The sequence below is a fragment of the Pleurodeles waltl genome, chromosome 3_1, assembly GCF_031143425.1.
Source record: "Pleurodeles waltl isolate 20211129_DDA chromosome 3_1, aPleWal1.hap1.20221129, whole genome shotgun sequence".
Lineage (NCBI taxonomy): Eukaryota > Metazoa > Chordata > Amphibia > Caudata > Salamandridae > Pleurodeles > Pleurodeles waltl.
This window is the reverse complement of record NC_090440.1, coordinates 473,059,089-473,070,941: the sequence shown is the minus strand read 5'-3', so window position 1 is coordinate 473,070,941 and position 11,853 is coordinate 473,059,089. Positions and strand designations below refer to the sequence as shown.

At 47.1% G+C, this 11,853-nt stretch overlaps 1 protein-coding gene across 1 annotated transcript; it reads right to left on the bottom strand.

Moving 5' to 3' along the window:
* Positions 1–1,362: 1,362 nt before the first annotated feature.
* Positions 1,363–2,929, bottom strand: LOC138283216 (uncharacterized). The gene is made up of 2 exons (XM_069221261.1): positions 2,425–2,929; positions 1,363–2,322 (listed from the first exon to the last, which is right to left on the bottom strand). Exons 1-2 carry the CDS (start codon positions 2,905–2,907, stop codon positions 1,693–1,695), a joined length of 1,113 nt encoding a protein of 370 aa, XP_069077362.1. The 5' UTR covers positions 2,908–2,929; the 3' UTR covers positions 1,363–1,692.
* Between the last annotated feature and the right edge of the window lie 8,924 nt (positions 2,930–11,853).

Below are 11,853 nucleotides of genomic sequence, written 5' to 3'. Positions count from 1 at the left end.
CCAGCGTAGTCTTTTAACCTGTAAATATATATCCCTTCTTTGAGCTGCACACTTTCCCCTATGAATATCTCATCGCTGAATGTTTGCTGGTAGCCTTTGGTGAAGACCCCCTTCAACTTTGAAACCCTGACATGATCCCCTTCTTTTAAATTCGGTTTCTTGACCTTCGGCGTGAGACGCCCGCCGTACACAGTTCTCCACACCGTTAACGAATTATCCCTTGTTACCTTAACAGGGGCCATTTTGATTGTCCTGTGGTAGGTGGCGTTATAAACATCTATAAAAGCCTTTAGAACATCCACGTATCTGTAGGTGTTGTTGGCGGTGAAATATCGCCACATCTTCGACTTTAAAGTACGGTTAAAACGCTCTACAACAGCAGCCTTTACCTCTGTGTGCGTTACAAAATGTTGAACAGCGTGCAGGTCTAATAATTTTTGGAAATGTTTGTTTAAAAATTCCTTTCCGGCATCTGTTTGTAGTTTCTGGGGCACACGCCCGCTAGCGAAGATGTCTTTAAAAGCAGCTGTAACGCTGGTACCACTTTTATCGTTTAATGCCTCTGCATAGGCGTATTTGGACAAGACATCTATGACGGTTAATATATACAGGGCGCCATCGTTATGTTTTGCTAGATCTTGAAGACTGATTATGTCGGCCTGCCACTGATAATCGAGCTGTGCGTTAACAACTGTGGCCCGCCTCTTAAAGCGCCTCCTGGCAGGTTTGTGCAGCGAATAAGCCTCTTCCCCAGCTAACCAAGTCTTCACACTGGCACGTTTTACAGATTCATTTTCAGCTCGAGCCCTTCTAAATAGAGCTTCGGAACCTCCGAAACTTCCAACCCCATGTTTATCGTAATAAAGCTTCCTTAAATCCGCATCCGTCATGTTGTCTCCCACCACCAACACCACGAAATGAAAGACGCTTGTTTTGTGTAAGGTCATTTTATTAAACATGAAAAACATAAAAAATGGTGCTGGGCTACACAACCAACGGGTATTTGACATTTTGTGCTACAGAGTTTATAGATGTCATAACGCTGGACCGCTGTGGTCTTTTTACAAACGTATACATAGTACAACCCCCACTACACATGTTACTCAGAGTATGGCCTTTCACAAACGCTAAGCGTCACAAACTTTGATATTTTTATGGCTATACTCTCAATAGCTCTAGACAGGACTTCCCGCTCCCCACGCCTATAACTCTGAACACTCAGGATACTGACAAAATTCAACAGTTCATACAGTTCTAACCAGGACCATTCCGAACCTTTATTTGTGACATAATCTTCAGTCATGTTCACCAACGCCTCGTGTATCCCCGTCTCAGGTGAAAGTCTTAACTCACGAATGTGGTCTTTGTCCGAGGTCCGGCATTCAACAGATGCGTTTAGCCGCCCATTGATACACCACTTGGCGATACACAAATGACTGCTACATTGCAACAAGGCTGAAGGTTCCGAAATGTTCAGATACCGCAGAGTCATAGGATGTATTTCAGCTATTCTTTCTTTAACCAGCACAAAAATCAATCTCCCGATACAGATGTAGCCCGGTTGTAACTCATAGGCATCTTGCATCTCGATACCCGGATTCCCCGCCTAAAAGTGAGTAAGTATGGAGCGTTAAGTAACACATTCATGGTCTACTTTTTTTTTTTTTAATTAATTAATTTATTTTATTTTTTCTAAAACAGCTTTCGTGGGGCTAGAGACTTCATTCTTCTGTTTTTATTATAAATGTCACACATTCGTCTTTTTATAACCCGTTCTAACATACTTATGTCAAAGTGGGGACACATACCATGCATGCGGTCGAGTTTTGAGCAGGGCTCAGCAGCGTATCGGATCTCATTGACAGCCGCAGCCAAGACCTTAATCATATCACTGTGGACACCTTTCTTCACAGCCGACAGCCCATACACAACCCTTAACAACCTATATAACCGGTGAGGGTCTATCCGACTACAAATGTGGCGAATTATTCTTGGTGTGTATGCATCGTATAAACATTCATGAGCATCCTGTTGAGGCGCATTAATTTTATGCCCGTAACAAAGATCATAATAATCCCGTTTAACACAGGCGTTCACAGCGGCCGCTGCAAAACCTTTAACTGGCCATATGGTGGCCCAGGGTACGCCCGGAGCTTCCTTTTCAAAATCGTGGCTAGTGTAGGTGCAGACACATTTCTTACGAGGCTCTTTGTTCTGGCTTGTAACACTTCCAGACTGTCTGGAACAGCATAAGCAGTAAAAATTTACGGCGTTAACCTTTGGAGTTGACCCTTCTAGAGGCTCACTTTCTTCAGCTACGTTCTAGGGTTCAAACAGAAAGCACAAGACACATTATTAGTTAAATGTATGACATTAGAGTATACAGACATAAAAAAAAAAAATAACAAAACTGTCATTACCAACCTCCATATTCGCATCACACTCAGAGGCTCCTCTGAAATCCTGGGAGTCGCAGAGGTCCATTGGGGCAGAAACAGTGCCGGAGCTTACACCTGACGGCTGTACAATAACGGCCTCTGACTCGGTGGCCTCCTGGTCGCCCATGTCTTCATAGATGGGCGAATTCGGTGGTGCTACACATTCTTCAACATCTTCAATGTCTATGAAGTTAGATGCAACACTTAATTCATCTTTCGAGGCATTGCTGTCGCTGTCGGGCCCCTTAATAGGGGATATCTGGGTCGACACAGCCTTGAGGTTGAGCTTTTCAAGCCGGTAGCAAAGTTCCTCTTCAAAACCGGTAACATCGGTATCTTGGGTGGCAGGGACATCCTGTTGTGCATTCTCATCCATCGTAAGAGGGGCGAGGGTCCGGTAATATCTACCAATAGTGTTCAGGGCCCCTGAGGAGGCTGCTTTTCTTGCGATCGGATTGTATCTCTTCATGGCACCTTGCCAAACTGTTTCAACCCTGGTTCACGGTTTGACAGCCGGTTCTAACCAGCTCCTTATATGCAACATTTCAAAAAAGGGGGGCTAACACGTGACACCATGAGGGCCCCTAACTGGCACTTGGGCATGAATGTCTGACATGTCCAGACCTGTCCCTCTCAGGCTCTGAAACCACTTGCACAACACTAAGTCATACTTTTTTACACAGCTCATAGGCCATCACCCAGGGGCTAGGACCCAGGCACAAGGCTAACACGTGACACCACGTGTTCACAAACCACGTGACAACCCCATGCACGTCACTTCCGGGGAGGGCTTTCTGGGACACCGGAAGTCCCAGCCACCGGATATGACGTCATTTCCGGTGGGCGGGATAACTGTCACTTTTAATATGGTGATTAAAGGTATCCCTTCCTACTACTGTTGTCTACTTATCCAGTACTGAGGAAGAGTAGATATATATATATATATATATATATATATATATAGTGGCATGTGTACAGCCTGTGTTCGGCTGCAGCTTGTGTATAATAAAATAATGATGACAACATATGTAACATAGAAGTAAAGATTTGACCAATACATTTTTAAAGGATAAAGGAGAAGCAATAGATTCGCCGAATACAATCCACAAGCCTCCAAGTACACTGGTATGTGTATTTCATTTTTAAATAGCGAACATAAGTACTTGAAACTGGGTATTACAAAACATATCAAGAAATACACATGTAGCTTCCTGTTTGGACAATGACAGAGACTACAATCTGCGTAAATGGCAGTTAGCAATCCCCTGAAAATGCATCAACAAATGAAAAACGACAATTCAAAACTGTTTTACATTGTGAGAAACAGTACATGTGATTATCAAGCACTTGCGGATATCTCCTAACAATGGCGTGTCACTGAGAAACAATCACGACACGCAGAGGCGTTTTACGGCATGGGCGATGTAGAAGCAGCTCTGTTCTGCAGACTGTCTTGCCCTGATTATCTTAAATACTTCATTAAGGGATTGTTTTAAATACCTTTTTTCTTTAATTTATTTTTAAAGTTGGTGATGTGAGAGTTTATTGTTGTGCTTAGGTTTCATGCAACATCCATAAAAAAGTTTATTTTAGATCACGCAAGACCTCACATATGAGAAATTAAGAGGATGTCACAGAGATTATTTGCAGTAACACTAGTGAGCTGCAGTTGTTACAGTATTAAAAACCACAAAACACTGTCCCTGACTATTAGATGTAACATATTTAGACGAGTGTGCCTATGCACTGTCGGCGCCCTGGTCAAAGAGGGCATGAACGAGCTCAAATTGGATCATAATTTCAAAACTGTTCCGAACTGGAGCCGCTAAATACGTTTTAAGATGTCCCTAACTACACGATGTAACTTCCTGTATTCCGCCACTATAAAAGGGGAAGACGTTGCTGGCAACGCTTTACACAGGTACTGTTATTATTTTCGAGCGTAATGAAACACACCATTTAACCTACTGTGACTCAAAGGGGTCAGTGTGTATCGGGGCTTCAATGTGCTCTCCAGCTGCTTCACAAAGATGTATATCCTGTAAAATTTAAAACACATTTTACATTGTGATTCCAACTGTTCATTAATCCCTAGTGTATCATGAACAAATTCTAAGCAGCCATTTCTAAACCCACTTATCTGGCTAAGCACAGAGCTGTTGCCATGGAAATGAGCTCATAAAATGTCAAAAAAGACCTCGGGCACATTGGCTTACGGAGGATGCTGAATCTTGATTTTTATGAATCACAAGACGTGCAGAGGATTCCCCTCTTCTCAATGTATATCATGTTCCATATTAAAATAATAATGGAATGATACAGTAAGGGGATGTCCAGGCGATTATTTACTGAGTCTGGACCCATCATCAAATTATAGCAATTTTGTCAGTTCTTTATAAACAGTATTAGATCTGCAGCATGTGTGCGTGTGTGTGCATGGGTGCGTGTATATATATATATATATATATATATATATATATATATATTTTTTTTTTTTTTTCACTCCGGATTTCAGTTTAGACGCTTGTGTCACAGGATGTGTGTTTCTGCCGTGATGATATTTAAGATAAAACCACCCGAGACAAAAACAGAATTGAAATTCATGCTGACACGATCAACAGAAACTAAGGCCCAGATTTAAGAGGGCCTAGGGCCTCCTTGAGCCACATCACTGTCATTTTTTGATGCTAATGTGGCCCTAGGAGGCCAAATTTGCAGCACCAGATTTACAAAATGCATGCATTGTGCCACTTTGTAACCTCTTGCAACATGTTATGCCTGTGCCAGGCAAAATGTATGCAAGAGGGGCATTCCCCGGTGAGGGGGGGTGGGGGGGGCAGAAAAATGGTGTAAAGAAATCTAAAAGATTTCCTTGCACAATTTTTTGTGGAATTTTTAACTCCTGCTCTGAGCAGGTGTTGAAAGGAGGCACACCATTTATTAAAATGGGCCTCTATGTACTTTGCAGGACTAGTGGCAACATTTTGGCTGCTAGTCCTGCAAAGTACATCAATTTGCATAAAAAATGTTGGCGCTTTTGCCCCTACTGTGCACCATATATTAAGTATGGCGTACACATGGTGGCGTTAGGGGGGCGCTAAGGGGCACTAGAAAAGTGGAACTGCATTAGATGCTTCACCACTTTTCTTAAATATGCCCCTAAGGCCCAGATTTAAGAGGGCCTAGTTCCTCCTTGCGACACATTAGAGCCATTTTTTTAGCACTAATGTGGCCCAACAAGGCGAAATTCGCCACACCAGATCTACAAAGTGGTGCAATAATGCATTGCACCACTTTGTAACCCTTTGTGCCACATTATGCCTGCGCCAGGCATAATGTGTGCAAGGGGAGGGCATTCCCCATTAGGGCGGCCCAAAAAAGGTGCAATTAAATCTAAAAGATTTCTTTATGCCATTTATTCGGCATTTTTAATGCCTGATCTGAGCAGGCACTAAAAAGAGGCACACCATTCATTACTGTTGGCCTCTATGTACTTTGCAGGACTAGCGGCAACATTTTTGGCACTACTCCTGCAAAGTACATAAAATGCATCAAAAAGTCTGACAGCATTGCCCCTATCGTGAGCCATGGGGCACTGTATATTAAATATGGTGCACACATGATAACGGTAGGGGGACACTGGAAAAGTTGTACTGCATCCAATGCAATTTCTTAAATTCCTAAATTCAGGGGTAAATAAGGACATAACTAATTTCTAACCACTGATGGGAAACTGATGAAATCATCAGAAACTAAAAAAGCTACACGTAGTTCTTGGTGCTGAGGAGAACCCACAACCAGAGGGTTCAAAATGTGTCAACAATATATGCACCAGGGAGTTGTAAAATCTGTCTCTGGGTGAAGGCAATCCTGCAAACATTAATAGTGCCTGGTCTTCAGTCTAAAAACAAGTTGTCGGGCAGAGCTAAGATGGCGGCGGTGTAGGAGTGCCATCACATGGCTCTGTCATCGGTTGCAGGCCAAGAGCAGACACGGAGACCGGCAGACCCCGCGGTTCAAGCGGGGGCTACAGGAGACTCCCAGGATGCTGATGTGGCAGTTTGTGGCCCTTTAGGACAGAGGTAGAGAGCCCGGTGAGCCGTGACAGAGCTGCAGCGCCGTAAACAAGATGGCGGCCCCGGTGTGCGGATAAATTGAGCAAGACGGGGGACGGACGGAATCAGGCCAAGAGGAGCCACACCTTGATTCGGCGAGGTGGTGGGAGAGGCCCGCATCCATCGGATGGGACGAGGGGTGAGTGGAGGTCAATGCCCTGCGGGCTGGGACGAGGCGGTGAGTGTCTGGGGCAATCGTGCCTCCGAGTGGTGACTGGGGGTTACCGGCTGGCGCACCCCTGTAATACTCCCCTCGATTGGAGCCAGAGGACCAGCACGCGCAGCAGAGCCGCAGGGCCGGTGGGACGGACCATGCCCTGAGGAGAGGAGGCAAGCCGGAAGCCCAGGAGCCTTCCTTGGTGCTCCTGGGAGGTGGTGCCGCCCTGGGGATCGTGATGGCCAGGCTGGCAGGAGAGTCAAGCCATAAAGGGATCAGACGGCTGGATGAAGGGGGCCTACAGAGAGTGCGACATACAAGGAGGTGGGAGCAGAGTGCGGGTCTGACCAGCATATAGAGGAAGCAACAGTGCTTTACGAGACCTGGCTCACAAGTGGAGCGGATTCCTTCTTCTTTGGGCCACAATTACTGGGCCCACACACGAGAGCTGTGCCCCCCTGGCTGGCTGTCAGAAGGGGAGAAACCACAGTCGGCGGGTGAGCATTGGTGGACCAGGAAAGGGTGTTGGAGCCTTGGCACTGAAGATGTGGCCTGGGCGAATAAAGGAAAGGTGCCAAACACGGTCGGACAAGAGGCTCGCCTGAGTAAGAGACGATGGTGATCCAAAAGCAGAGCAAGAAAGACAGCAGCCTGAGAGACCTCTTTGCTAAAACCCCTGCGAAGAAACAGGACTCCACTTACGAAGTGGGAACGGATCCCGGGGGAGGCAGCAGTGGCGGGGCGGTAGAACAAGATGCCAACCCAGTGACGAAAGCCTTTATAGAGCAGCTACTTGGGGTACTACGAGAGGACCATGCTGCCCTCAGGCAGGAGCCCGCCACAACTGTCAAGGAACTGAAGGGAGAAGTGGCGGAGCTGGGCCAAAGAGTGGATATGGTGGAACGCACATGTGATATACAGGAGGAACTGGACCACCACAGGCAGGAGATCATCGCTCTTCAGGACAGAAACCGGGTCCTACAGCATAGGCTTGAGGACTTGGAGAATAGGTCCCGGCGATCCAACATCGGCATAAGAGGAGTTCCGGCACAGACCATAGTGGGTCCCCTGGAGAACTTTGTAATCCGTTTGTTCAGATATGTGGCGCCTGCCCTCGACAACCAAGATATAATATTGGATTGCACACACCGAACTGGATGTCCCTCCCAGTCCCCAGGCCAGCCACAAGATATACTCACATACCTTCATTACTAAAAGCAGAAGGAGCAAATTCTGACAGCAGTCCGAGACATGAATGCCATAGACTTTGAGGGCCATAAGCTATATCTGTTTCAAGACCTCTCATCACAGACACTGCAGCGCCAGTGTGCCCTGCAGCCTGTCACTCTTCTGCTTCAAGGAAAAGGAATCCACTACAAATGGGGCCACCCTTTTCATCTCCAATTCATTTGGCGGAACAAGCTGAGCATAATACGTACACTGGCAGATGCTGAAGCCCTCCCGGACATTGATTTGGGTCCAAGCGATATCCCTGCTGCGGGTTTGGAGGAGTCCTCACGGGTGACCCAAGGGAAACAAGGGCACACAGCTCGACAATGGAAGAAGAAACCCCCCAAAAACCATCGGAGAATGAGTCCAAGAAAGAAAGAGAGGACTTGCTCTGTAGGTTGCAACACGAGGAGGGTCTGCCGGAGACAGGACAAGGATTCTAGCACCCCTTTGGTGTCGGGCAGAGAGGAGGTCCTAACGACACCGCACATGGCTACCCCACCTTAAAGTCGAAAGTCCTGAGTGTGGATAACATACAAATGAGGGGTGACATGTGAAAGCTGCAATAAAAATGGATAAGGGAAGACAACCGAGCTCTGACATCGGAGGAAGATGGCTGGGACAGATAAGACTTGGTACACTCAGGTGTATCCCCCGGGGTCTTCTATATAGTTCCCAGGCAGGGAACGAGTTGTGTTTACTGTGTTATATTAAGTTGGCTAGTTGTTAGGTTGCTTACACCTCCCATGCCTTATTTTCTAGTGACATGCTTGGCAGCATTAGTGGCAGGATCAATTAGTAATAAGAGGGACTCTCGTAGGGACACGGGTGCTATCTCCCCAAACATGCATGTCTGTTAAAGTAATTAGCCTTAATATCAGGGGTCTCAATTCCCCAGTGAAGAGGTGGGCTTTGGTAGCACTGCTGAGGGAAGCCAAAGGGGACATATGTTTGCTCCAAGAGTTACACTTGCTGAGATCAGATTGGAAGAAGCTGGGAACGCAATAGTTTGATAGACAACACCACTCTTCTGGACTGGGGAGATGGACGGGAGTGGCAATACTACTAGCCACACATTTCCCAGGGAAACTATTAGGCATACAGGCAGAGATGAACAGAAGACTCATTTCCCTACGCATAGACATCAATGGGCATGCTATCACAGTGGCCTGCATTTATGGCCCTAATGAACACCAATAGGAGTTTTTGAGGGAGGCCATTGGGCGGGTGTAGGCCACGACAGATGCGGACGTCCTCATAGGGGGGGATTTCAATTTAGTCCCTGACACTTATGTAGATAGATCAGCACAGCAAAGTGGACAGACGGGGGCATACTCTGTGGGTTTACGAAAGTGGTTTGGAGGAGGGTGGTTTGACAAACGTTTGGCGAGCACAAAATCCAACTCTTTGGCATATACATTATTCAGCCACACACCAGACCTATCCAAGACTTGACCTGGCCTCCTCGGGCCTATTACACGCAATCACTCACTCAGGGATTGGAGTGGTGTCTATGTCCGACCATGCTCCGATCACAGTAAGCCTCACACTGCCGGGCCAGGGTAGAAGACTCAGGCTATGGCGGTTAAATACCAAGCTCCTGGCTGATGAGGAAATATGACAAGAAATAAGGGATACAATTACATCATATTTAAGCATTAAGGATACGTCGGAGACTGTGGTGGAGACGGTCTGGGAGGCAATGAAAGAAGTGGTCAGGGGTCAGTGTATAGCTATCGCATCTCGTACCAACACACTTAGGAGGGAGAAGAGGAGGCAGTTAGAGGATCGGATAAGAGAGATGGAAGGGCAACACAGGACTGCAGGTGTGCAGAGGGTGAAGCGTCAGCTGATGGTGATGCGTAAACAGTTGAAAGCAATATATATGGATGGTGCGGAATACGCTCTCTTATACACTAAACAGATGTACTATGTGGGGGGCAATAAGGCAAGGCGACTCTCGGAACACTGGCTACACCCACAGGTGGTGCATCGATGGATAAACTCAATACAGACGAGCAGGGGAGTGACCACTACAGATGAGGAGCTGATTTTGAAAGAATTTGAGGTTTTCTATGCCTCACTCTATACCGCAGAACTCCTAGATGAGAGGGCAATAGCGAGATACTTAGATGAGACACCCTTGCCCCAAATACCTAAACTGCTAGCCAACATATTACATAAGGATATTACCCCAGCGGAGGTCTTGGAGGCCATCCGGTGACTCCGCACGGGTAAGGCACCAGGGCAGGATGGGTTTGGGGCAGAATTTTACAAGATTTTTGGTGAGCTCCTGGCTCCGGTGCTGGAGCGGCTGTTCAGCGGTTTCACCTCTGCCGGACTGAAGCCCCAGTCAATGCGCACCGGCACTATTACGGTTATCCCGAAGCCTGGCAAAGACCCAACTCTGTGTGCGTCCTATCGCCCGATCACATTATTGAATGTAGATGCTAAACTTTTTTCTGGTACCTTAGCGCACAGGCTGGGCCCCAATTTGCAAGGCTTGATAGATCCAGATCAGACCGGGTTTATTCCAGAGAGAACACGTGAGGATAATACTAGGAGTCTTTGTCACCTTTTAGATAAGGTACAACGGGCCGATATCCCGTCAATACTGCTTTCTATCGATGCAGAGAAGGCCTTTGACAGGGTTCACTGGAGTTTTTTTTTGTTTTGGTACTTCCTTGTTGTGGTCTGGGCCGAAATTCTGTGAATGTGTGCGGAGTAACTACGGTCTCCCCCAGGCCAATGTGAGCGTAAATGGTGGCCTCTCGGAGATCTTCTCGATTGCCAGGGGGACCAGGCAGGGCTGCCCTCTGTCGCCGTTGTTGTATGTGCTGTACATGGAGCCCTTCACAGAACATATTCGGCAAAACCAGGACATTAAGGGCATTCCAATTGGGGCAGAACCCATAAAATAGCACTGTATGCCGATGATGTGCTGCTTTATCTGGCGGAACCGAGGACCTCTCTTCTAGCAGTTGTGGATGAACTGCAGGCTTTTGGAGAGGTGGCGGGCTTTAATACCAATCTGCCTAAATCCTCTATCCTTAACTTGACAGTGTCAGAGAGGAACATGGAGGACTTGAGACGCCTCATGCCATTTATTTTGGACCTACAAGAAATACAATATTTAGGCTTGCAAATACACCTCACACCAGTTGCTATAGCGGAGCGTAATTATACCGTACTGCTTGGCGAGGCATGGGAGGCCCTGGCCCGGTGAAGGGGATTCAGGCTTTCGTGGCTGGGATGTATTGCAGCAGGGAAGATGAATCTCTTGCCCAGGGTCCTGTACATCATGCAGGTCCTATCACTACAACCCCGCCGGGGGTATTAGATGCTATGCAGAGGTTGATATGGGACTTCATCTGGGTCGGCAAGAAAGTCAAAAGAACTTGCCTACCTGCTGCAGTCGGAGGGGGATCTGGGAGTTCCATATTTAATGCGGTACTACCAAGCTGCCTAATTGAGATACTCAGTGGAATTGTCTCATACAAGCACTGAAAAGCACTGGTGTTTTTTAGACCAGGCAATCGCTGGGTTACATATTTGGAAGGTTCCTTGGCTGCCGAATGGGGTGTATATGTATCCCCGGTCCTGCGAGCAATTATGGAGGTATGGGATAAAGTACAAACACGTAGGGCCCTATCCTCACCCATATCCCCACAAACGCCAATTATTGGCAACCCTGACTTCCCCCCTGCGCTCAAGGGGTCCGCCTACTAATCCTGGCAGAACTCCGATTGTAAAAGAAGTGGGGACCTGTTCGACGCACAGGGGATCATGGAGTTCCCCCAACTTGGGGGGATTTACGGCCTCCCACAAGAAGCTTAATGGCAGTATTTGGCAATCAGGCACTGGGCTTTGTCTCTGACAGTCAGAAGTCATGCGGCTAGACCCCTCCTTCCCT